We start from the raw sequence: 27,827 nt of genomic DNA, 5'->3' as shown, positions 1-27,827 counted from the left end.
CCATTGATCTCCCTTGCAAAGGGCCTCTAGGATGCATCAGTTGGCTTTCCAACTTCAGAGAGCAATGAGCTTCTCCAGCACAAATATTTCGAATCAAAGGCCCTTTCCGCACGGGCCAAAGAGCGCTTCCCCACCGGCAGGAATTCTGCCGGTGGAGAGGTGGGGGCCGTTCGCACAAGAGCACGGAGCCGCCTCTTCCCCGTCCTTCTCCCACTCACCTCGTCGCCTTCATCGCCCTGCTGGCCTCCTTAGACCCACCACAGCGAGGGAGGGTCTTAGGATGCCAGCAGGGTGACGACGGCGACGAGGTGAGTGGGAGAGGGATGGGGAAAACAGCACATTCCCGGTGGTGCCGTTCACACCGCACCGCCGGGAATGCGCTGTTTTTGGAGGCGGCCTGACGCCACCCTGGGAGAGGCGCCGCCTGTGCGAACGGCTCCCTGGGGACGGTATTTTTGCCGTCCCCAGGGCGCCGTTTATGGCCCGTGCGGAAAGGGCCAAAGGTTTATTATGACAGGAAACAGGCATACAGAAGCCTCAGCAGGGGCATAGCGCCCAGGGGGACCTATGAAGAAGAACAGTTTGGATTTATACCCCACCTTTCTCTCCTGTAGGGAAATTCAAGGCAGCTTGTAGCCCACCTTTCCCTTCCTCTGCCCACAGCAGACACCTTGTGAGGTTGGTGGGGCTGAGAGAGTTCTGAGTGAACTGTGACTAGCCCAAGGTCACCCAGCAGGAATGTAGGAGTGTGGAAACACACCTGGTTCACCAGGTGGAGGAGTGGGGAATCAAACCCAGTTCTCCAGATTAGAATCCACCTGGTCTAAACCACTACACCATGCTGAGGTCAAATGTCTCCGGGAAAATCACCCCCCCCCCCACACACACACATCCTCCTCCTTCCCCCTGGGTCCATACACCTTGAGATGACCTGGTACAAAAAAAGTTGTTTGGTCATGATGGGGGGAAACTCAAATTTTGCACTGGGCTACATTGTCCCTAAATACACCTCTGAGCCTCAGGCACAATCTCCAAATCCTCTTGCAATGTCCCAACCTGCAGTTGGCAACACTATACTCCAAGCACATTTCTGGCAATGGAGCCAAATAGGTACATGCAGCCGTTTCCACATTCCATGGATCGACTTAAGCACATGCCGAGCTCTCTACCTTTGAAAGCACTGGAACTTAAACACTGCCTCTTGAATCTGAAGAGGGTCAGAAAAGTGTAGTGTAATAATTTAGGTTTGTGGCCCTCAAATGTTTAGACTGAAAAACTGAATGCCGTTGCTAGGCAAAAACAGACTTACAAGGCTGTTCCTTCATTTTTACAAAAGCCAGCAGTATGTCACTTGGCTTGGGAAAAACAAGAATAGTAAAACGGTCTATCAGACTTACGTTAGTGCTGCAGCTTTTATATCGGATGTTCCTGCCTTCACAGTTCCTGGAAAAAAGACAAGGTTTGAATGCAATGGCTATGTCAGGTTAAATACTAGCCTTCCCCACAAATAATGCTCTTAAATATTGGACACATTCCCGTTTCCCAGATCCAGTGCCATTTGGAAGACGGTTAGCGTGGCTATTTGAGGAAGCGGTGCAGCTTTTCCTATTGAGCTGACGGCCATGCAAAATCCCAAACTATTTCTGAAATGTCAGGCGCAAAAAGCTGTACAATTTATCAGCAGCCAGTTCTGAAAATGACTTGCAGTGCAGTGAGTGACCGCTTCTGTTTCCTCAAGCGTACTTTCTTCCTGTTAGCTTTTAAATGCTGATTTTTAAAAGACATGTCTGTCCTGTTTTTAAAAGTTGGTTTTAATTTTTAAAAATTGTTCGCTGCCTTAGAAGGCCCTAGAACAGTGATGGCGAACCTATGGCACGGGTGCCAGAAGTGGCACTCGGAGCCCTCTCTGTGGGCTCGCACACCCAGAGTTCGTCATGTCGGGGGTGGAAAATCACCCCTGACACACACACACACATCTAGGATGGCCTGAGCCACTGAGCACGACGTGCACACACTGCAGTGAGCAGGGAGGACTTAACTGGCAGGCCTGGTGCCTGTGCTCCGGGTGGCTGCTGCCTGAGCGGGGAGGGTGCAGAGGAGACAGAGATGCTAGAGAGGCACAGAGCAGTGCGCGCGGGACTTGCTGGAGGCTAGAGCAGGCTGGCCCCTGCTTGAGCGGGTGGGGCAGAGGAAGAGGGAGCCAACTGATTTTTTTCTCAACTAAAACCTCAGCATTCAGGTTAAATTGCCGGGTTGGCACTTTTTGATAAATAAGTGGGGTTTGGGTTGCAATTTGGGCACTCGGTCTCAAAAAGGTTCGCCATCACTGCCCTAGAAGAATAAGAGGAGTTTGGATTTATATCCCCCCTTTCTCTCCTGTAAGGAGACTCAAAAGGGCTTGCAATCTCCTTTCCCTTCCCCTACCCGCAACAAACACCCTGTGAGGTGGGTGGGACTGAGAGAGCTCCGAAAAACTGTGACTAACCCAAGGTCGCCCACCTAGAATGTGTTGGAGTGCACAAGCTAATCTGGTTCACCAGATAAGTCTCCATAGCTCAAGTGGCAGAGCAGAGGATCAAACCCGGTTCTCCAGATTAGAGTGCACCTGCTATTAATCACTACACCACGCTTGCTCTAATTGGGCAGATTGGCGGCATACTAACGTTTTAAACAAATAATATTGCAAAAAAAGGGTTTGCGTTGATGTGCCACTGACATTCAGCTTGGCCTCTGGGGCACTGCAACAGTCCTGTGTGGTAATAATCAACTTTCTAAGCATAAAATATGGATGACAATTTAACCCCAAGCGCTTAAATACGATCTCCTTAGTGAGTAGGTAGGATTCTCCTCCACACGCTATCGGAGCACCACGCTCCAGGCGCCCCAGGCATCCCAGCCACCTTCTTTATCTTCCTCAGACTGGGTAATTCTTGAGGTCTGGAAACACAACAGCAAAGAACAGTAACCCAAAAATGTTTTCATAGTTTGCAAATCTTGTAAACAGTTATGATTCACCCTAGAAAGGTGAGTGAGAGAGTTTCTTAACTGTTTTTCAAAGGAAAGAGATATTCTGAACCAACTCTTTCCAATTTTGAGCACAACACACACACACACAAACACTCCAAGTCCATATTTATCACCTTTAGTATTCTAAATCCAATGATGAGCAGAATTCAGGATTCGGAAAACCCGAGTTGTCCTTCTAAAGAAGGTCAACATGAGGATGTGAAGCTGGCTATCAGCTGCTCTGACTGTAAAACTGACTCTGCAGCAGAAATAAAAACCTAACAGGCACTCTGATAGTTCGGATCTCTAATCCTCTGTAAAACCCATCTACCATTGTGAACCATAACTATATCTACTGGTATGGAATTCCACAGTGTCATTAGTTTTTGCATGTAGAAGTAAGTAATTCCTCTTATTCTCCTGAATCTTTTGCGCATTGAATTCACTGGATGCCCCAAGTTCTCTATTTTGGAATCTCCAGTACATACACACTTTTTTGTGAACTATGTCCCAGGAAACTTCTTTAAACTGGAGATGCTGTGGAACAAGGTCCCAACTTGGAGCAGCAGTGGGGTAGTGGTTAAAAGCAGGTGCATTCTAATCTGGAGGAACCGGGTTTGATTCCCCACTCTGCTGCCTGAGCTGTGACGGTTTATCTGAGGAATTCAGATTAGCCTGTGCACTCCCTCACAGGCCAGCTGGGTGACCTTGGGCTAGTCACAGCTTTTCGGAGCTCTCTCAGCCCCACCCACCTCACAGGGTGTTTATTGTGAGGGGGGAAGGGCAAGGAGATTGTAACCCCCTTTGAGTCTCCTACAGGAGAGAAAGGGGGGATATAAATCCAAACTCCTCTTCCTCTTCTTCAACTGGACAAGACAGGAGTTCCCAAGTTCACCCCAAGGACACACAACAGGGACAGCCCCATTCTGGTTGAGACCTCTGTGGCACTGGGGGTGGAGGAGGAGGAGGCGGAGGTTGGATTTATATTCCACCTTTTGTTCTCCTGTAAGGAGACTTAAGGTGGCTTACAAGCTGCTTTCCTTTGCTCTTGCCATGTTTTTTCCTCGCTGAAAGGGCACTTGGGAACATCATGCCAGAGGGGAAGAGAGAAACAACATTCTCTTCTCCGCCTGTATTGCAGAGTTTCCCACCAGAACTGGGTGGGATATGATATGATATCATTTAAAGGAAATCCTATCTGGGAACTCACTTTTAAAAATGGCAGCATATCCCTAGGGTAAATCAAGGGATGCCCTTCTTGTCCAGATGGGCCCTGAACAAGGGGCATTATGTATGCAAAGCACATGTTCATTTACTGGCAGCGAAGACTCGCTTCTGCCTGAACCGGCGATGCAAACTCTCTCCTAATCCTAAAATTTCATGGACACCTGGAGGATTCTGGCACAGCTGCCAACCTCTGCCGCTTTTCCCTGACAGCTCCTGCGGGGAAGTTACGTGGTGTTAACGAAAACACCGGTGGCACCCAAAGGCACAGCTCATGTTTTAAACACTTTGGCTATTACCTCTTGTCTGGAATGTTTCTATCGCCGCTCTTTAAAGCTGCAGGATTTGTTTGTTTAAAAAGAAAACCAACCAAAGACGGCTATTTTAAACTCGCAATCTGCATTCTACACCTATGCAACCTGTGCCCAAGGCACAGTGGGAATGATTCATTTTTGCCTGTGGCTTTAGAAAAGAGTTTTTTTGGGGGTGGGGGTAACAACATGACCAAGAAGGGAACAGGGAGCCAGCGTGGCGTAGTGGTTAACAGAAGGTGGACTCTAATCTGGAGAACCAGGTTTGATTCCCCACTGCTCCACATGACTCTTATCTGGTGAACTGGATTTGTTTCCCTGCTCCTTCACATGGAGCCTGCACAGTTCTCTCCAAACTCTCTCAGTCCCATCTACCTCACAAGGGGTCTGTTGAAGGGAGAGGAAGAAGAAGGAGTTTGTAAGCCACCTTGAATCTCCTTACAGGAGAAAAAGGCAGAGTATGAATCCAAACTCCTCATCTTCTTCAGAACAACCATGATTTCCACATTGGGAGATTTCAGTGGATCTCTGTGTGGCCAAGAATATGGCTGTTGAGTACAGTCTGCCTCCCTTCCCTCACCCCAACACATAATTGGATCCCACTTGCTACCTAGAAAAGCCGAACTCCAGACTATATCCTGCTTAGATCCAAACTCTAACAGAGTAGTCTAGACCTCTGCCTAGAACCGTGGTGGCGAACCTTCGGGTAATCCAGACAAGGGAATTACACCCCATCAGATTACAAATGGGTCTACAACCCCATCAGCCCCCCCCGCCAATCTCCTGGCCATGCTGGCAAATATTGGAAATTACAGTCCATAACATTTGGAGTGCCAAAGGTTCGCCACAACTGGCCTAGAAGTTCAATGAGTTGTTATTACCAGGAGATATTATTTACTGCCATGCCATTTCAAGTTTCACCTCCCCATTTCTGCACCTTAAACATATATGAAAGGGGCAGGACATTTTATCAGCAGGTTGTTGGCAACTCTAGATAGCAACCTTGAGTCTAAGGAGAGAAGGAAGGATAGATATGCTTTAAATAGACAATATGAAGTCTAGAAAAACTTCCATCACCCCCGCAAAAACAGAAGTATAGAGTCCTCTGCCTCGATACACAAAGTTTTCCTCTCGTGTCAAAACCCCAAAACAGTGGCAGTGTAGCAGTTAGAGTTCTCAGGACTAGTCTTGAACTCCTTAATCTTACTGAAGCTTTGCTGATTCATGCCAGCCAGCTTCAGCATACTCACAGAGTCTAACCTACCACAGAGGGGTGTTGTGAGGATAAAATTGAACGATGCTGAGCTGCTTTGGATCCCCACTGGGGAGGAAGGTGCGGTATAAGTGTAGTAAATCAGCCAATAAAAATGCATTTGTGCTGACCTGGCTAACAATTCAATCCACATCAAACTGCACATCGAAGCAATAACTACTTTTTAAATCACACACCAGAGATTTGAAGTGCAACCACAGTGAACTTCACTGGATAACTTGATTTTTGCCGTCACAACAAGAACTATGTTGACAAAGAGATCTGATCTGATCCTTATGAGGTTTGGATTAGGTTGTATTGATGTGATGAGATACAGCTGCACATAAAGAACACCTAATCATTAGAAGTTTGTACAGGATTATATTTCTGGCCCTTCCAGTCTTGATATACATAATACCTTCATAGCATCAGTCTTTCCAACACACACATAGTGAACTGAATGAGGTTCTTCGTGATTGTAACATGACGTACATGTAGGCAAATAAGGGCTGACTCCAGCCGCAAGGGAAGGCAGGATGTAAATATTTTAAGAAGTGACAGAGAGATACCTTCCATCAACAAAAAAAAATTGCATTTGTGTCTCCTGAACCAACAAGCACATTCTGTGCCAAAGAACTTTTCAAATACATGAAGGAGAAAAACAGTTTATGATATAGTGTAGAGATCCGTGGTTCAAGGGCAGAAGATTTTAAAACTCCTCAAGCTTTAAAGACACTCAAGTTCTTGAACCCACCTAAAACAGCCCAGTCCATTTTAATCTACGGGACTATATGACCTCATGGTATGAAATTTAACTCAGTTTTAATGGGTAAATCTTGTGGACATAAAAAAGGGATGGTCTGCCTCGTGATTTAAAATGTGAATAAAAAACAGTAGGTTAAATATGTTCATTGAGAGAAAATGACAGGGATTGTTCTTGGCAATTAAGACGTGATGTCAGAGTGGGCGTGGACCTCTCTCATAGACCTATCCGCCCTCTCTGCCAATATACGGGAAGTAAAATTGTCCAGAAGAAAGAGTTAACAGGTCAGAGGAGACTCTCCATAGGTAAGAAGTACAGCGATATTCCTAAAGGATTTCCACTTGCCAGAAAGCAGACCCATCACTAAGTGCTAATGATCTGGGTAAATGGGGAAAATTAGGTACACTGAAATAATATTAATGGGGCAATCCAGCATTTGCAAGGAAAATTCCTGCTCAAGGCTCTGGGAGGTGACAGAGAAAACACATTCCTCTAAATTTATTTATTATCTGATTTCGGTTTTTTATTGACAATAATAATAATAATAATAATTACTATTATTATTGGCCATATTATTGTTGCTAGTTAAGTTGTTGTTGTTGTTATTATTGTTGTTGTTGTTGTTGTTATTAATTATATTTATAAACCGCCCTCCGGCAATAGTCTCAGGGTGTATTAACAAACAAATAGATAGGAGTACAAGAAAAATCAAATTTCCTTTAAAAAATAGTTATTGTATCATGGCTCTATATGTTAAATTCGACTCCCCATTAAAATCGGTGCATCTATCAAAATTACCGATGGCATTCCTACTTCGTAGTCCCTTTAAGAAAAGAGGGGGGGAGGAAAGAAGAGGGAGGGGGGGAATGGCAGGGTCCGCCAGATTTTAGAAAGAGGCATAAGTAAGTAGTTGCCCAACATTAACATTAAGTAGATAATTCAACAGCCCTTTACAACTCCTGGACGAAGTTAAAATAAATAACCATTTAAAAATGTAGCCACCACTCTCAACAGTCCTCGCGACAGAAGTTGTGGTCGTTTAAGCAGACTGCACGCTTTCTGTCTGTCCAGTAATGCCTTCTTCCCACGCCCATGCAGGAAGGGGATTATGTGCTTCTTCCTATCTATCTCATAAAAAGGGACAATTCAACAGCATATGAGATACTTTTTCCACAGAACGCATGCCACACGGCATTTCCTCTTTCCTTTCTTTATGTGGATGATGGCGCCCACAGGGTTAAAGGAAGGAGGTAGGGCATTACACCTAGCTAAGGTGGTGATTGCTCTTAATGCCACCGGGCCTCAACCAGGGAGATAAAGCGTGCACCGGCTACAATTAATCTATCCACAGGTATTCCCAGGGAGATCGGGGAACAGGTTTTATTAGCTTCCTCTAGCATCTGTTGGAACTCTCTATCAAAAAGTCTCTTCTTGATAGCCCCATAGACCTCCTGCTCTGTTAACATTAGCGGGTCCTCCAAGGAAATGCCCAACTCATTAAGTTCTATCTCACATTTATTTACAGCAGTCCGATCTTTTCCTTTACCAAGATCTGAAGAGTCAAGCTTGAACATGCCTTCCATTTTGTCTATAAATGCCCCCAAGGTATCAAAAGTTCAGGAAACACTAACTGAAACCAGCTAAAGCCCTAAAAAAGCAAAATTAGCAAGCAACTCTCAGACAGAGCCCCAAACCAAAATATTACCCTCCGGTGCATGTTCGTAACTTATTGATTTAATTCCTAACTGTGACCCTCTAGATTCTTCCCAATATAAGTCATGCCACTTCACTGGTATTTCTTCCCGTTATTTGAATTGGGTTTCACAGCATAGGCAAATATAATACATAGATTTGATGAAAGCTGACAGCTAGTAAATCAAATATTATTTTGCTAGTAAATTACCAGGCTGGCTCAAACTACCTTTAACTCTTTTCCCATGGGACAAATGATTTGGACAGGCTGGAGTTTCTAAACCAATACCGTGTGGGTGTACCTCATTCGGTCGAGAAATCAAATCCACAAGTTTGGCACCGAATGAGGGCTTTGATCGTCAGCGGAGCGAAAATCTGCATCTTTTATTGGAACCAGATACCATTCAGAAGAATTTGTTCTTATCTACTCCCCCAATTTATTAGCTGAACAACTGTGCATTGTTTTGGAGCTCTTATTCACATTCAACACTCCAATCCTTAAGCACGCTTCGAAGGGGAAAGACCTATTATATGGAGCTTGGGTTAATTTTCCATAAACATGCATAGGATCTCACTGGAATTTTAACTACTTTATAAATTTCTCAAGTTGTCAACAATTTTAAGACTGCAACATCAGGTGGGAGATTTGCATGCGTGACTGTCACAGATAGAACATTCATGCTTCCCAGTATAACACTTGAATTGGCTGGCACATTCAGTCATCAAGTATTAAGGAATCAGGCGTGGTACATACATGCCCGAACTGGATGGGTAGCACTAACTTTATTAAATGGGGCAGAGAATCTTACATTACGTACGGCACCAAGAGTTTTGAACCAAGGACTTTTAGCAAAGAAGAAGAGTTGGTTATGATACCCCTATATTTCTCTGCCTTGGAAGGAATGTCAAAATGGCTTACAATTGCCTTCCCTTCCTCTCCCCACAACAGACACCTTGTGAGGTAGGTGGGACTGAGAGAGTTCAGAGAGAACTGTGACTAGCCCAAGGTCACCCAGCAGGCTTCCTATGAAGGAGTGGAGAAAACAAACCCAATTCACCAGATTAGAGTTCGCCACTCACATCGAGGAGCAGAGAATCAAGGCCGGGTTCTGTCCTCAGCAACGTCCGCCTGTTAGTATCTCCTGTTTGACCTCCTCACTGTGTCTCCATGCAGGATCCAGACAAACCTTCTCCTTCCAGTAACCCACTGTGGTAGATTGACAGGGGAAGGATCTAATGTCCTACTCCATGTTGCCTTTCGGCACCACCCCTGCATGTGGCTGGGGGGGGGCAGTATTTCAGGTTTCAGTACAATAGTGATCATGAGACAAAAGGACCCTTTAGAATCCTATCTGACTGGCTTAGTTCTTCCATCTTGAGCACTGGCAGAGCTCTCTCCCCACCGCTACCCCATATACTTCTTGACTTGCTGACAGACTGTTTGGCAAAATAGGAGTCCCTATCCTTTTTGAGGCTTCAGGTCTGTTTGGAATTCTGACACGGCATTTCCATTAACAAAATGGCCATCACAAAATGGCTGCCACTGAATGATTGTCCTGGCTTAACTTCAGTAACACAGTCAAGAGCATTGTGTGGTACAGTGGTTAAGAGCAGGTGGATTCTAATCTGGAGAACCAGGTTTGACTCCCCCCTCCTCCGCCTGAGTGGCAGAGGCTTATCTGGTGAACCAGATGTGTTTCCACACTCCCACATTCCTGCTGGGTGACCTTGAGCTAGTCCCAGTTCTCTCCAAGCTCTCTCAGCCCCACCTACCTCCCAAGGTGTTTGTTGTGGGGGGAGAAAGGGAAAGGAGCTTGTAAGCCACCTGGAGTCTCCTTACAGGAAAGAAAGGTTGGGTATAAATCCTCCTCCTCCTCCTCTTCTCCTTCTATTAGAAGAGTCAAGCAAAGGCCCATCTATTTCACACGCCTAAGTTATTGGCAGGTGATGCACCATGTTTATACCCAGAACCAATTGCTAAGATTTTCCATCACTGGGTTTCTATATCCTTGAGCATCTAGGAGACAGAAGAACTGCTCTATTGGGACCTTTGCAGAGGCGTAGCACCAATGGGGTGGGATAGGGTATGACACCCCGGGCAGAGCCATGGTAGAGGTGTGGCTAGACTGCAGAGGGGCTGTGGCCAGGTCAGAGGGGGCATGGCAGGGGCGTTCCGGGGTGGGGGCAGGCGATGCCGTGGCAAAGGGGCAGGGTACACTCACGCCCTGGTGGAGTTTCCCCTTGCTCCGCCTCTGGACCTTTGCTGCCATTATCTACCAGCCATCATTCCAAAATATTACAATTTGTTACATTGCTTACTCAAAGTATTACAGAACGCCCTCTGCAAGCCCACTGAGTAGAGACAACCCTAAGGTTCCACGAGCCGTTTACAGCCAAACAGTTGCATTCCCAAATATTAAATAAAATAAGGTAGAGTGGTGTTTCTTACCCCCCACTCTTTCTAAAAATTCTCTGTATTATGAAAGACTGTAAAAATGAGTGGCCAATTTATCCAATCTTCTAAAGATATTTTCCAGGATTTCCACAGGCAACATATAAAGGTACTAAAAATACTATTGGCAGATTGTTCACTTGGCCAGAATTTACAAGTAACAAAAAACTCATTCCAAGATAGGATTGTCCATATAATTTTTTTACTGCAAAATGTCGAGTTTCTTTTTATAATTTTTCTGATAATTCCCCAGTTTCTTATAAGTCAAGCTTTCCCTCCCTATCTACAAGAACGGACATAGTAGTACTAGGATTATTACATGGCTGGGACAGTAAACCAGCCAATAAAACTGGATTGTGCAGATTAATTTTATTTCACAATTACACACATTAATTTAGCATCCACATGAATCTCTTGGGAAAGGTTGTCTAGAGATTTGAAGAACAGAATCATGTCAGTAACAAAAAAACCCCTCTGTTTCTCATTTTCAGCTGTGTTGGGTGAATCAGTAATGATTTTCAGTTTCTGGAGGTGCTAATGAGCTAATAGTGGACTCTCCTGAATATTATCCAACATCACCAGTGAGAAGATAAGCAGTGGGTCAGTTTTGATCAGGATTGTGCCACACACCCAAAAGAGTAGCTTTAGTATCAGATCATCTGCAGATAAAGTCATAGTTACCCAAGCTGTGGATCCAATCTTATTGGACTACAAACAGTACCAGATCAGAAGATGCGCTGTCTTTTAAAAATGACCCGAATTGTACACTTTAATTAACTGATAAAAAATGCAAAAAAAAGAGCAATCTTTAACACTTGTATGTATCTGGATGAATCAAGATTAATTTTGTGCAAGGATATATCAGTGCTTGAAAGCACACATGTGCCTCAGCAAAACTCCACACAAAAATAATCTTAATGCCATCATATAACACTTTGTCCTAAACTTAGCAATATTTTAATGGGGACCAAGGACCCATCTAAATTTCCAAAGAAAAGCTTGGATCTAGTGCTATGACTTGCTTAACGAGGCAGTAGGAAACCAAGGGACGAGGCAACCGTGCGACTTGGCCTCTTGCCTGGTGGCATGTGGTCTGATGGGAATTTCTGAAGCCAAGCAGAGGCATGCATTTAAAAGAAATGTGACAACTTGAATCCTATTAGCCTTTCAGAAAACAAACTGACTTCCTATTGGTGAAAAAAGTGTACTCCTAAGCAAAGCTGTGTGCGTAAAGTGTTGTGAAGTCACATCTAGCTTACGGGAACCTTGTAGGGTTATCAAGTCAGGATACTAACAGAGGTGGTTTGCCATTGCTTTTCTCTGAACAACAACCCTGGTATCCCTTGGTGGTCTCCCATCCAACTAATAAGCAGGGCGGACCCAGCTTAGTTGATGAGATCTGACAAGATCAGGCTAGCCTTAGCCACATCCCTCTATTTCCAAGGAAGTCAATAAATTCACAAGGGTGTAACTCTTTTTTGGATGCACTGCAAAGAAGTTCCTAGTCTTAAGGAAAACCCCTCAGGCATTCTTTCCTCACTCATGTGACCAGAATTTTTACTGCGTACTCATCGGAAACCACATTTAAAAAGGTATCCTGTGCTGTACATTTCAGATTCCGCCAATTCCGTTCCACTGTGTGATTCATTTCACCACCTTAAAGAAGGCCCAGCTCTTTGCAATCTGGATGCCAGTTTTACGTCTCTCACAATTATATATTTGAAATATAATGACAGATTACAGGAAACGACTGTAGGGACAGAGTGATTTATAAACTCGTTTAAACAATGCAACTTTTATCAGTTGCGCAACATTAATCACCGACCTATGAACAATATTTTCTTGTATATGATCCTCTCAAGAGTGATTTGCTGAAAACCATTTAAAAAAAAAGAAAAGATTTATACGTTGCATTTATTTTCCAGGCAAGCTTAATGATTTCTTGCTGATAAACAGAATCATGTGTGCTCCGTGAATAGTGCAGAATTAACTAAAACTTATTACTTTATCCGGGAAACCAGGCAAATAACTTCATGCATAACATGAAGAATATTTAGTAACCTGAGAAAACTATTCTGGGGAAAAGATTACTGTGGTCTAGCAAGGTTTAACTGAATACAGTCCTGGGATTGGGGCAAGGAAAGTTGAGAAACACCAGAGTTTGTTTTGTTTCAATGTACCGTTGCTTATAATTACATACACATGAATAAAAAGGGGAAAGATACATATACATGGGAGGGGGATTAATATGTGAGAAACAGAATAATCTACAGTACATCATAAAACAGGGCTGCTAGCTCCGGACTAGGATATTATTATTATTATTATTATTATTATTATTATTATTATTATTATTATTATTATTATTATACTATATATATCATATTATTATATAATTATATAATATAATAATAATAATAATAATGACTCGATATTCAGAGATGAATTCCAGACGTGCTGTGTTGTTATGTATATAATAATAATAATAATAATAATAATAATAATAATAATAATAATAATAATAATAATAATAATAATTTGATTTAATATACCGCCCTATCCCCGAAGGGCTCAGGGCGGTGTACAATATAAAACACCAGATATAAAAACATAAATATAGTTTAAACAACAGTTATATCCTAAAACAATTTGGGAGTGGTGCTTGAAGAGGATGGTTTTGGGGGAGGGACCTCAGGAGGGTATAATTACCATAGATCCTCCCCCTGAAAAGCAGCCATTTTCTTTAGCAGTGAGAGGCTGTCAAGAAAATTCCTTTGTGTATGCTCAGAGGCACTCTTTCTCTACCCTCATACTCTACACTGATGATGAACTTTTTAATTTATTTTACTGAGAAGAGATTTTTGGGTTTAAATGTAGCCTAGCAACCCACCCCCTCTCCTTTTAGCCCCAGTATTCTTTACAAAGCATTTTAGAAGGGCACTTTCTCACTTCTCTACAGCTCAAAACGCCCCCCAAGTTATACCTTGGGATTACTTGGGATTACTAGCCTGGATGGTCCAAGCTAGCCCAGTCTCATTGGATCTCAGAAGCTAAACAGTCTGCTATGTTTACAGCAAGTAATTGCTGGATTCCACTGTTTTGTTTGTGTTGGTTTTCACTGGTTCCGTGGATGGAGATTGGCTGGAAGTGAGTCGTGGATGGAGATTGGCCGGAAGTGAGTCGTCTCCACTTTCTAGTCTTACTCAATTATATAGAGAGATTTACTTCCTTTATGTCCTGCTTTTCTCTCCCATGGAAATCGAAACAGCTTACATTGTTCTCTTTGATACCCGCAACGGAATGAAAGCAGCTCATTTTTATTTTATTGTCTTATGTTTGTTTGGCCATGTTCTGTTTGGGTCGTTTGGTTAGGTTTTTATTCCTTAAGGTCCCCATTGTGTATGTGACTATGGAGGCGTCCAGGCCTGGCTCATGGAGGTACACCCTCCGCTTTAATGGTCCTGCAGTTCGAACACAAAAAGACTCATGAAACATCACAAAAGGGTGCAGGACTTGTGACTGTTTTTACCAACCGCACCCAGGAAGAACACTTTGACCACCTTTTGTCTCCGGATGGGATCAAACCTATAAGGTCCAAGGCAGGAACCTGGGGCCACCTATGAGATCACCCACAGCAGACAAGACCCTGCTCCACCCCTGGACTTCCCTTCCACCAATGAAAAAAATAGGACCTTTTACTATTTACTCTCCTCCTTTGTGTTTGAATTTTTCTCCCATAAATTGTGTTGCAAGCCCCTTGTTCAGTGCATTCATTTTAGTAAAGGGCTCCTGCATTCAAGATTCTTGTGTCTGTCCTCACTTCCATTGGGAATCCTTCTCTTCTTGCCGGGCCAGGTTTCGCTGCCGCCCGGTTGGTACTGCTTCAGTTCAGTAGCATTAATTGTTACTCTGGCAGCAGGTAACATCTCCTCTATTTTATTCTCACACAACCCCATGAAGTAGGTTGAGAGAAAATAGCTGGTCCAGAGTCACCCGGTAAGCTTACATGATAGAGTGGAAATTTGAACCCACATTCTCATCCAGAACTCTAACTGTTACACCAGACTCGTATGCTTTCTCAACAGCAATTTTCCTTCAATTTAGCCACTGGAACAATTAGTCCCCCCCCCCCCCCCAGTTCTGCTTCTAGCTGTTGATGTGGTGGCTTGCTTTACAACTGATTATAAAATGACTTATATGTGTAACTGGTTGTCTGTTGGCATGGATTGGGGGGGCATTTTTTCCATTTGACTCTTGCTGGATTTGTAAGGCAATTTTACTATTGGTTATGTCAGTGTTTATATATAACATTAATGTTTTTTTTGCATACAAGCTTTCCATATACCCCCTAGGCAAAAAAGAAGCCTTTTAAGGCAAAAGCAAAGAGTTTCCCTCTGATAAGATATGAGATTTGCGATTAAAAAGCTTCCGCAGTTACACTGTACAAACAGACGCCTGGGTTGTGTTTTGATTCTGTTGCTAAAAAAAACCTGCCGCAAGCAAAAATCAAAACTCTGTCGCATAAACAACTGTTCGTTCAGAGCTGTTTTATGAAAAGCCGGCATAAACGCACTTCATTTTTTTAAAAATTGGTCTGTACTCTTTTTTTTTAACTGCTCCCATACCCTTTGAGGTGACATTGGCAAGGATAATTCCTTTTCTGTACTCGTTGTGTGTCCACCTTTGTGCAAATGTGTGTGTGTGCATACATACAATCAACAGTACACAGAAGTATACTGCTGTCTTTAACATCATGGGGTGGGGGAGGGTTCTCGCAGTGAGCCATAGCTGCAGCCACCTTTTAGAACTGGCAAACACTTAACGGTATACAACATTAGTCATTATTACTGTTTAGTCTTAGTATAGCTTTGAGACTAACTTCATCTTTAGGGCTACAGAGATCAAAACCGAGCACATTCAAAGGTTCTCAAACTCTCATGGCCAAACAATAACGGTAGTTAACGAATTCCAAAGCAATGAACTGAAATAAAAGGTAATTTCCATAGAGCAGGGTTGGCCAACCTATAGCACTCCAGATGTTCATGGACTGCAATTCCCATCAGCCCCTGCCAGCATGGCCAATGTGGTCTCTGAGGGGCAGAGGCTTATCTGGGGAACCAGATGTCTTTCTGAACTCCTACATTCCTGTTGGGTGACCTTGGGCTAGTCACAGTTCTCTCTGAACTCTCTCAGTCCCACCTACCTCACAAGGTGTCTGTTGTGGGGAGAGGAAGGGAAAGGAGCTTGTAAGCCACCTTGAGTCTCCTTACAGGAGAGAAAAGTGGAGTATAAATCCAAACTCTTCTTCTTAAGTCCAATAACAATAAAAGGGAGTAACTCTGCTTCATATTGCACTGTTAGTGAATCAAGAACCTCTTCGGGGTGCTGTGTGGTTTCCGGGCTGTATGGCCGTGTTCTAGCAGCATTCTCTCCTGACATTTCGCCTGCATCTGTGGCTGGCATCTTCAGAGGATCCTCTGAAGATGCCAGCCACAGATGCAGGCGAAACGTCAGGAGAGAATGCTGCTAGAACACGGACATACAGCCCAGAAACCACACAGCACCCCAGTGATTCCAGCCATGAAAGCCTTCAACAATACAAAGAACCTCTTCATTTTTGTAAACCTGTGCAAATGGAAGCAACCTGCAATGTCGAAGGCTTTCACAGACAGAATCAACTGGAGCAGCAGTGGCATAGCAGGTTAAGAGCTTGTGTATCTAATCTGGAGGAACCAGGTTTGATTCTCTGCTCTGCCGCCTGAGCTGTGGAGGCTTATCTGGGGAATTCAGATTAGCCTGTGCACTCCCACACACACCAGCTGCATGACCTTGGGCTAGTCACAGCTTTTCGGAGCTCTCTCAGCCCCACCTACCTCACAGGGTGTGCGTTGTGAGGGGGGAAGGGCAAGGAGATTGTAAGCCCCTTTGAGTCTCCTACAGGAGAGAAAGGGGGGATATAAATCCTAACTCTTCTTCTTCTTTTCTTGGCTGTTTGACTGTGGTCGTTTCAGATCTCAGCAACACAGCCCAGAAAACCCATACTAGCCAACCAGCAATTATTTGTTTTCTGAGAAAGTTGAGATTTGCACCTCCTGCATGTGCGATTCCCTGGGTCTGAAAGAAAGAAGGGCTCAGTGTGGCACAAGAAAAAAGTGCTATGCTTCAGGCAGCGGTATTTTATATCTACGGTAGAATTTGTTATACATTCTTATACAAAACGGTCTTTAATAGATAAGGTGTTGATACTAACCACAGGACCCCTCTGCTGGGTTCTACAGCTGTTATAACACGATTATTAAATTCCAGCCGAGATTCAAGTACATCCTTCATTCAGAGTCTGAAACCACTCCTCCAAGTATGTGTTCAGAATTGTTAGTAACCAAAACGCAGAGGGAGGAAAATGTGAATGTGTGAGATAGTCAGAGGGCTCTGGGGCAAGGGAGGATGGTTTTGAGGCAGATGATGCCTTCCAAACTGAAGAATCCCCGGTTCCCTACTCTAACCTCTCCTGTAGGTTCTTTAAACCCCAAATAAAAAAATGGGGGAGAAAGGCCACGAGTAAATGCTTGGAAGCGCGTAAATTATGCACATTGTTTTGCCATCAAGTCATAGCTGACTTATAGAATAGTAGAACCAGAGGCTTATTCCTCACATGCAGAATAATGCACTTTCAAACTGCTTTCAGTGCTCTTTGAAGCTGTGCAGAATAGCAAAATCCACTTGCAAACAGTTGTGAAAGTGCTTTGAAAACACATTGTTTTGCATGTGCGGAAGGGGCCATAGAGTCCTAGAGTTGGAAAAGACCACAAGGGCCATCAAGTCCAACCCTCTGCCACGCAGGAACATACAATCAAAGCACTCCTAACATGTTCATCCAGCCTCTGTTTAAAAACCTCCAAAAAAGGAGACTCCACCATTCTCCAAGGCAGTGAATCCCACTGTCGAACAGCCCTGACAGTCAGAAACTTCTTCCTAATGTTTAGGTGGAATCTCCTTTCCTTCACCTTGAACCCATTACTCCGTGTCCTAGTCTCTGAGGCAGCAGAAAACAAGCTTGCTCCCTCTTCAAGCTCCTTTTCAAAGCAAGAAATGTTTGGAGTTGGTTTGCCTTTGCCTACAATCCTGGTATTCCTTGGAGGTTGTTGGCCAGACAAATAATAGCCAGAGTAGACCCTGCTTAGTCTCTGAGATCAGCTAGCCTGAGGCTATTCAGGTCAGGACAGGAACACCCTAAAGCTCTTTTATTTGGGAACCTGCTAGGCCAAGTGAATAAGTATCTAACCATAAACAGAGCTAGTTATTTATTATATTTGCATCCTGCTTTTCTTCTACAGAACTCAAGTTGTCATCCTCAGGTTGTCTCCCATTAAGTAGGAAAAGACATTATCTTCTTGCTGCCACAGGAGGTGGTGATGGCCACTAACCTGGATGGCTTTAAAAGGGACTTGGACAGATTTATGGAGAAGTCGATCTATGGCTACCAATCTTGATCCTCCTCGATCTCAGATTGCAAATGCCTTAGCAGACCAGGTGCTCGGGAGCAGCAGCAGCAGCAGCAGCAGCAGGCCATTGCTTTCACATCCTGCATGTGAGCTCCCAAAGGCACCTGGTGGGCCACTGTGAGTAGCAGAGTGCTGGACCAAATGGACTCTGCTCTGATCCAGCAGGCTCTTTCTTATGTTCTTATGTTCTTAGGTGAAAGATACTCCATATTCAAGACAATTCATAGTTAACGCAACTTTTTTTTTACCAATGTGACAATAAAAGTTGTAGAAATATATTATTTTTCTATAGACAGACTTTCAGTGTAACTGTTCTAGCTAAAGAATACAATATATTTTATGGATATATATACATATACTAATTAATTTCATAGTATCAGCCAGAACCAAAGTAGAATAAAAACTCATAGGCACAAGAATGGAAGACGACAAAAATTGGAGCAGGTTAATAATTTATTTGGCAGGGATGAAAGAAGGTGTGGCAATGAGAAAACGATTGGTTACTGTGAGAAAGTAAGTTTATGGAACTGGTAAGTGATTTACCTGATAAAGACAAAAGAAGGGTAATTACTGGATATAATTTGTACAGGTGGAAATGTTAATTTTGAACATCAGACTGCTAAAGAAATTAAAGATTATGGTTACTGTCTAATAACAGGTCACTTTAGCAGAGTAGGAAAGTTGCACAATGAAAAACTGCAAAGATAATAAATTTGAGTCAAATCATTTTTAAACACTTCCTTCATCACAATAAACAGGATGAAAAACAAAACAAAACGTTCCCAGACATCCTAAAGTCTTCCAGAAATATAAGATTCTAAATCAATTTCAAATATTACTTCAGCATCTCTCACAAAGCTTCAAATAAATGAAAGATGAAAATGAATATGGAAATATAAAAAGGGACCTTCCGAAATGGAAAACAAAGCCCTTGAACATTATAGTTTGGACACTGCGACACAAAAACTTTCGCAGAGTATACGGTCAATTTCGCTCTTTCCCTCTGCTGTAGACCGGCTGCTTGAATACCAATCTTATTAAACTATAACTCTGAATTTATCCACAATGTATAACATTCCAGATGTTGTACCAGCTGGGAACGGACCCGTAGGCCATCTTAGCCTGATCTCTTAGTCACTTTCCAGCACTGGCTAGGCTCCCTTCCAAAAATGTGAGGGAAAGTGTTAAAAACAGATGTCAAAATTAATGGTGTCTTTTTCTGAGTGGTAGGAAATAGGGGAAACCTACACCCTATACTTGACAGTCTTTTTTTTTTAAAGCTACGAACTATGTTGTCAACAAAAGATGTAAGTTAGTTTTAAATAAGATCACAACATGGGTAAACCTATTTTCAGCTGTTGTTTTCTGGACAACAAGTTAGTCGCATCTCTGAACCAGCTACACAGATTTTTGCATTCAATTAAATGGCACTGGATGCTTTGACTTCTTCCAGAACCTTTCAGAACATCCTTAGAGGGTTCCTTTAATATTTCTAGAGGTATGAATTTTTAGCAGCAGCCGCACATCACAACTGTCTGCACAGAAGTGATAAGCCCAAAGTCACTTCGATGTTTGGGCAGTTTTCACATCTTCTTGCTTGTATATGGGCTTAGTGGGGGGTGGGGAGGAAGACACATTACACCCAGTTCACACAAGGTGATGGATAACCTCAAAATGTCATGGACTCCAATGAAAGTGGAAAGAAGATGGGGGGGGGGGGGGGAAAGGAATTCCTGACTGCAGCACTCTTGGGCCTCCCTATTCCATTTCTCTTCCAAACAGAAGCAGAACTGCTAGCAAAACTGAGATATTTCACATCACCACCCTCTGCCATTGCCACTTTCTTTCAAAGTTTGTGCATCAAAGGTGCAGCAAGTTTTGCAAAGCTTAACTGTTTCCAGACCAGTATTCCTTAAATAAACTTCTCTGGAGGATCTTGCAGGTGAAAAGCAGTGTCAACTTTCCAGATTATACTAAGGAACCAAGCTGGTCCAAGTTTCCAGGGGTGGCTGACTCAAGCTCATAAACTCTCAAGCCTAGGGCAAGCACAGAACCTTCTCAGAGGATCAGGATACTCACCTCACAGAACATACAACATCTGGGGATTGGGAGAAGACAGAGATGAATGCCACTATGAGAGAACAGGAATACTCTGGATCCTTACAATTATTTCTAAGCCCCCAAGAAGGGAACTAATTCTGATCTGAACTGTGGACCAGACAAGATAATATCATGTAGTGCCTTGATGGATTGCTTCTCACATCAGCGTGTAGGGCCGTGGTGGCGAACCTTTGGCACTCCAGATGTTATGGACTACAATTCCCATCAGCCCATCAATTGGCCATGCTGGCAGGGGCTGATGGGCACTGTACTCCATAACATCTGGAGTGCCAAAGGTTCACCACCACTGGTGTAGGGAGACCTAAGTCAAAAGTGGGCAGCCCGAATAGTTCGCTGATGTTTATGAAGACTATGTCTACAGGGTGGTTTGCCATTGGCTTCCTCAGTCATCTTCATTTTACCCCAGTAAGCTGACCACTAATTTTACTGACCTCAAAGGGATGGAAGGGTGAGCCAACTACCACCCTTCCAGCTACCTGAAACTGACTTCCACCACGATCGAACTTAGGTCATGAGCAGAACTTTGACAGCAGTACCGCAGCTTACTAGTCTGAAACGCAACGCTCCTGACAAGTATTGAAAGTTCAGTTTCTGGATATAACAAATAGCCATTTTAGCCTTAAGAAACGGAATTAAGTCTAATATAGATGAGTGCTCCATTTCTTTTTAAAAGAAGGGCTTCGAATGTTTTCAATTTTCCGAAGTATGTATGGTCTCCTGTAAACAGAGAATGATCTTAAACGTGAGCCTGCCTGCAGCAAAGGAAAATCAAATTAGTCAGCTACAGAGGAAGAGGTGGTTTTGGTTTACTAATTTGTAGTAGGAAATCTGATATCGACTCACTTGAGTAGGCAATACTTTATTTGAGCCATTTATCATTGGATCCCACAGCCCTCCTTTAAATAATTCCTTAAGAATCTAATCAGATTCAGCATTCTTTATTTAATTCTTACCCCAGTCTATCAATTCAATGAATAGCTTAGATCACCTGAAAAAAAGATACTCCGTTCACAGTCGCTTTTGCTAACACTAATTAGTAACCTCAACGATATTTTCACAACTTATCCAAACAGCTTTGAGCATGGGCTGTGGAATCCCACCTTAATGACTCTGTCTTTCCGTTCTTGGTCTTCAAATTCAAGCACATCCTGTTTCCTGAAGCTGATATGTCCCTCAAATACCAGGCAGAGAGACATCACCTATATCAGGGGTCTGCAACTTGGGGCTCTCCAGATGTTCATGGACTACAAATCCCATCAAATGGCCATGCTGGCAGGGGCTGATGGGAATTGTAGTCCATGAACATCTGGAGAGCTGCAGGTTGCAGATCCCTGACCTATATTATACCTACCACCCTGCTCTTGCCCAAGTAGATAGCTCAGCAACACCACAACAGGTATTTTTTCTTATTATTTATAAATACTGGAAAGCCTATAGGCTGAAAAAATTTTATTTGAGGAGGGGGAATAGAAACCCAGGTTCAAATTCCCACTCTGCCATGGAAACGTGCTGCCTAACTTTGGGACAATCATGCCTCTCAGCCCTGATCCTGACTAGAATATGGAATCATAGAGTTGGAAGAGACCACAAAGGCGACTATTTGGTTGAGAGACCTCCAAGCAATACCAGGGTCATGACATAGAGGGAGGCAATAGCAAACCCCCTCCAAACGTCTCTTGCCTGGAAAACCCTTTGAGGTTGCCATAAGTCAACTGTGACTTACTGCTGAAGACCTTTTCCCCAACTATTTTGTTTGCAGGCAAACTTGCTTCCAGATAACAGAGTTCCGCTGGAATTGAGGAGGGGGGATTTGGGAGGGAGACCGCCAGGAATAAAGCCACTGGGATGAAGCACTGCCAACACGTCTCATGAAAATGTCCCCCTCCCAATCCCACTTACGTACGTGACTGGGGTGGGCCCAATTTTAACACAAAGGAATCAGCAGCCATCACAAGAAGTTTGAGCTGTGCTCAAAACTAAACAAAGTACAGCTTTACAGATTAATCTGCCAGCTGAGCCAGTCAGTTAAATGCAGAGCCAGCTCCCCAGAAAACTGTTCTTGACATTCAAAGCGTTCACGTCACTTTGACTAACAGACCGTAGGGGAGTCACACTGCCCACAAGTGGTGATGCAGAACGACAGCTAACTGGGACTTCCAAACTGAAGTACCTGCACCTATGGTTTTAACTAAGGCTTGATTTACGTGATATTTGACTAGGACACAACATTGACTAGTAAGCACAAGCAACTTCCCCCTGGCCTTCCTCTTACACCAGTCCTGCCCCCAAATCAAAACCACATTTCAGCTGACCAATTTCCTTCATTCATTTGTTCATGCAGATCAGCATTTTTCCATAATGTAAAGAAAGCAAGCAGTTTCCTTTTTTAAAAGCCCAGAGGATTAAGAGACAGGAAGATTTTGAAAGCAATAAAATAAAAAACAAGTGGGATGCATATTCTTGGACCCCGGCAAGCACGTTCAGCTCTTCCTCCAAAATCCGCGAGGCTTTTAAAATGTTTAAATTTGGCGGGACCATACCCATAAATGCTATTACAGCCACCTGGAGCTATGTTAGCATCAAGGAGAGCTGGATACCATCTTTTAATTTGGGCTCCTTTCAACCTGTTGGATAAAAAGAGATCAACATTGCTCCTGATGAAGGGGGCTTTGATACTTGAAAGCGTATACTTTAGAAATCTTGTTGGCCTTTAAGGTACTACTGTGTTTCCCTGAAAATAAGACAGTGTCTTATATTAATTTTTGCTCCAGAAGATGCATTGGGGCTTATTTTCAGGGGATGTCTTATTTTTTTCCATGATTTTGTGACCCCATGTGACCAGATCAGCTGCGCCAGGAAATCTATAACCAGGGCTTATTTTTTTAGTGGACTTAAATTTCACGCATCCTCCAAAAATCCCGAAAAATCATGCTAGGGCTTATTTTCAGGATAGGTCTTATTTTCCAGGAAACAGGGTAGTAGATTCAAACTTGCTCAGTATCCCAAGAAGAAAGAGACTGCCAACTGGACTCTGAAGAACAATGTAGCTTATCTGAAAAAGAATTGGAGAAGAAGAGTTTAGATTTATACCCCTTTCTCTCGGTAAGGAGACACAAGGTGGTTTACAAACTCCTTTCCCTTCCTCTACCCACAACGGACACCAGGTGAAGTAGGTGTGCCTGAGAGAGTTGGGAGAGAACTATGACTAGCCCAAGGACACCAGACAAGTGTCTAGTTCACCAGACAAGCCTCTGCCACTTAGGTGGAGGAGTGGGGAATCAAACCCAGTTCTCCAGATTAGAATCCACCTGCTCTTAACCACTACACCACGCTGGCTCTCAATACAGCTCTCAATACAATTGCCATACAGCTTTGATGGAACTGGACTTTTCAATACTACTCAGGGAGGAGGGGCAGAAGAAGAGTTGGTTTTTACAGCCTGCTTTTCTCTACCTTTAAGGAGCCTCAAAGCAGCTTACCTTCCCTTCCTCTTCCCACAATGGACACCTTGTGAAGTAGGTAGGGCTGAAAGAGTTCTGAGAGAACTGTGACTGGCCCAAGATCACCCAGCAGGCTTCATGTGGAGGAATGAGGAATCAAACTCTGTTCTCCAGATAAGAGACCATTGCTTTTAACCACTATGCCACACTAGCTCTTGAGGTTATCAGTATGTCTAACACACAGCAATTTGCCTTTTCACAGGATTGTAGGCAGAGGCATATAAGAAATTCACAGTGGACTCAAAGAACAGGTGCTTGGACCTGAATCAGTCGTCTCATCTGCAGCTATGCTGACCATCTGCAGGCCAAAGAGACTGGAACTCAGGGCCAGAAGCAATGTGAACACTTCCCCCCAAAAAGCCAGAGACTTGATACAGAAAATTCTCCTCATCCTGAAACTTTCTGGCATAGATGATAGAGATGTTCCACTACCCAAAGGTTATTTCCATTAGGAGCAGCAGTGGCGTAGGAGGTTAAGAGCTCGTGTATCTAATCTGGAGGAACCGGGTTTGATTCCCCACTCTGCCGCCTGAGCTGTGGAGGCTTATCTGGGGAATTCAGATTAGCCTGTGCACTCCCACACACGCCAGCTGCGTGACCTTGGGCTAGTCACAGCTTCTCGGAGCTCTCTCAGCTCCACCTACCTCACAGGGTGTTTGTTGTGAGGGGGGAAGGGCAAGGAGACTGAAAGCCCCTTTGAGTCTCCTGCAGGAGAGAAAGGGGGGATATAAATCCAAACTACTACTCCTCTTCCTCCTCTTCCTCTTCCTCTTCCTCCTCTTCCTCCTCTTCCTCTTCTTCTTCTTCTTCTTCTTCTTCTGTATTTTAATTCCCTCATCTCAAATTGATGAATTATGCCAGAAGCCACCCTCTTATTGCTGAGAGTTTAAGATGATAAACGATATAGAACGGCGGCTCTTCACCTAAGCGAGGGGCTGCTTTGTTTCAGAGAGAAAGTTATATCTTTGAACAAGTTCTGAGAGGTCTTGGCTAACTAAAAAGGACGAAGGAGGTCTTCTGTGCAGGCCTCGCCCAACAAACACCACACTCGGTGGTCTGTCATCTGGAATGGGTTTTTATGACTTGGAAACAGTTCTTCTGCACATCAAGGGAAACGAGGCCATTTCTGTACACAAGTTCTCCAGTGAATTTGCGATTCTCATCTTCTCAAGCAGATTGAAAGGGCGCCAAATTAAAAGCAAAAAAAAAAACCCTAAAAGAAACTATAGTTTTATGGCTAAGTATCTTAAAGCAACCATCAGAGCAGTCATTTCAAAATCACTCCCAAGAATAGAAAATATTAAAAACATATATCTGCATATGTCTTAAAGTCATGGCAAAAATGTCTCTTGGGACTCAGATCTGAACGACAGAAACCTCAGCAGAATTATAACGATGTTGTATACATCATGATTTTATATTGTATGCCCTGACCTAGATAGTCCAGGGTAGCCTGATCTCAGATCTCAAAAGCAGCAGTGAGCAGCAGTGAGCAGCAGTGGTGTAGTGGCTAACAGCAGGTGCACTCTGATCTGGAGGAGCCGGGTTTGATTCCCAGCTCTGCCACCTGAGCTGTGGAGGCTTATCTGGGGAATTCAGATTAGCCTGTACACTCCCACACATGCCAGCTGGGTGACCTTGGGCTAGTCACAGCTTTTCAGAGCTCTCTCAGCCTCACCTACCTCACAGGGTATTTGTTGTGAGGGGGGAAGGGAAAGGAGATTGTACGCCCTTTTGATTCTCCTACAGAAGAGAAAGGGGGGGGATATAAATCCAAACTCCTCCTCCTCCTCCTCCTCCTCCGCCGCCGCCGCCGCCGCCACTGCTGCTGCTAAGTGGGGTCAGCCCTGGCTAGTATTTGGATGGGAGACCTGACCTAGAGGTAGATAATGGTGAACCCTCTCTAAATGTTCCTTGCCCTGGAAACCATATGGGGCAGTGTTTCCCAACCTTTTCAACATCGCGGTACCCTTGACCTCGCTCTTCATATCTCAGGGTACCCTTGAGGTTGGTTTGATTTTTTTTTTTGCATTTTTTAGGGTTTTTTCCATTTTTGACCTGTAGGTGGGGGGAGTGGCAAGCAGGGGGAGGGGAGGGGAGGGAAAGCAGCGTTGACAGTCATGTTGTTTGTCTAAACAACAGTCATGTTGTTTGTCTAAATTTGGCATGGATTGGGGGGATTTAAAGGGAGAGGTCCCTTTAAATCTACCCCCCCCCCCATCCATTTGATTCTGGGGGGGGGGGGGGGCAGGCAGTAGCATTGTCACCTGGTGGGCCACTGCAAGTAGCAGAGAGCTGGACTAGATGGACTCTGGTCTGATCCAGCTGGCTTGTTCTTATGTTCTTATGGTACCCCTGGGACGTGCTCATGGTACCCCAGGGTACCACAAAAACCTGGTTGGGAATCAACCAGTACCCGGTCATCATGATTCAGATGTCACTTGATGGCACTTTCTACTACCCTTTGAGTCTTCCTTCATGTCCTTCTATCCAAGTGTTATCTGTAGCCAACCCTGCTTAGCTTCTCAGCTCTGATGAACTCAGGGTTACGCTTGGCTGCTACCAGCAACTTAACCATTTTTTCACAGAATCATAGAGTTGGAAGAGACCTCAAGGGTCATCAAGTCCAACCCCCTGGCATACAGGAACACATCAAAGCACTCGTGACAGCTGGCCAGCCTCTCTCAAAAAAACCTCCAAAGAAGGAGACTCTGAGGTAGTGCATTCCACTGTCAAACAGCCCTTACTGTCAGGAAGTCTCTATGCCAATAAAGGCTTGCTACACTGTCAGGAAGCTTTTCCTGATGTTTAGGTGGAATCTCTCTTCCTTCACCTTGAACCCATTACTCTTGGTCCTAGTCTCTGGAGCAGCTGAAAACAAGCTTGCTCCCTCACCAATATGACATCCCTTCAAATATCTAAACATGGCTATCATGTCACCTCTTAACCTTCTCTTCACCAAACTAAACTTATCCAGCTCCTTAGGTCTCTCCTCGTAGGGCATGGATTCCAGACCCTTGACCATTTCGGCTGCCCTCCTCTGGACCCGTTCCAGCTTGTCAGCTTGTTTCAGCCCTCTGCCAATATAAAAGCCTGTGGAACCACAAACCAGGCAATCTGCATGCAGTTCCTCAGCACCTCTAAGGATGCACATAAAGGACTTCACATGCCTTGGCTTAAGAATGCCAGCATGCTCTTGCCAGGCCAAAAGGAGAACATAATAAACTAAGCAAGAACGTGAACTCATATGCAACGCTACTACAGTGGAACAGAGTACAAGCTGTTCTCATTAATATTTTACTTGTCTCCCATTTCAACCAACAGGAAGGCTTTTAAGATAGCAAATACTTTTTCAAAAAGATGTGTGAAACAAGCAGCATTATTTTTAACAAGGTTACATACCATACTCAGGAATGAGCATCCCGATTACATTATATACAAGAAGTCCTTCCTTCTCTTACCCTCTATCTAAATTACCATAGTAGAAATCAGTTTGAACATAAAAAGAAGAATTTAAATTAAGAGGATGACAAAATACTAGAAACAAACTTTACCTTACAGGGCAATCTTTGTTAGACAGAATCCATTCTCTATTGTAAATTATTTTTGTGGGGTAGAATTGGAACATACATACCGCTAAAGATGGAGGCAGAGATGCTAGAGAGGCACAGAGCGGTGTGCGTGGGACTTGCTGGAGGCTAGAGCAGGCCGGCCCCTGTTCGAACGGGTGGGACGGAGGAAGAGGGAGCCAACTGTTTTTTTCTAAACTAAAACCTCAGCATTCAGGTTAAATTGCCAGGTTGGCACTTTGCAATAAATAAGTGGGGTTTGGGTTGCAATTTGGGCGCTCAGTCTCAAAAAGGTTTGCCATCACTGTACTAGAACATGGCCATACAGCCCAGAAACCACAAAACACCCTGAGGACAAAATAGATAGAAATTGTGGGAATCACTGATAAGATTAACCATATGGAAGGTACTAGCCAGACATCACACCGTTAAAGG

The 27,827-nt window shown here is 43.9% G+C and overlaps 1 protein-coding gene across 1 annotated transcript in view; it reads right to left on the bottom strand.

The window, feature by feature from the left end:
• ADAMTSL3 (ADAMTS like 3) overlaps positions 1-27,827 on the bottom strand; it is a 211,202-nt gene that overhangs the window by 141,613 nt on the left and 41,762 nt on the right. The window contains exons 4-6 of the mRNA XM_048481642.1: positions 2,869-2,937; positions 2,717-2,771; positions 1,398-1,474 (exon numbers count right to left, since the gene is read on the bottom strand). Of these exons, the coding sequence (XP_048337599.1) occupies positions 1,398-1,474; positions 2,717-2,771; positions 2,869-2,937 (201 nt within the window). The remainder of the gene's footprint in view (positions 1-1,397; positions 1,475-2,716; positions 2,772-2,868; positions 2,938-27,827) is intronic.

The sequence above is a fragment of the Sphaerodactylus townsendi genome, linkage group LG17, assembly GCF_021028975.2.
Source record: "Sphaerodactylus townsendi isolate TG3544 linkage group LG17, MPM_Stown_v2.3, whole genome shotgun sequence".
Classification (NCBI taxonomy): domain Eukaryota; kingdom Metazoa; phylum Chordata; class Lepidosauria; order Squamata; family Sphaerodactylidae; genus Sphaerodactylus; species Sphaerodactylus townsendi.
Note: the sequence above shows the minus strand (reverse complement) of the source record. Positions and strands in the feature narration are given on the sequence as shown.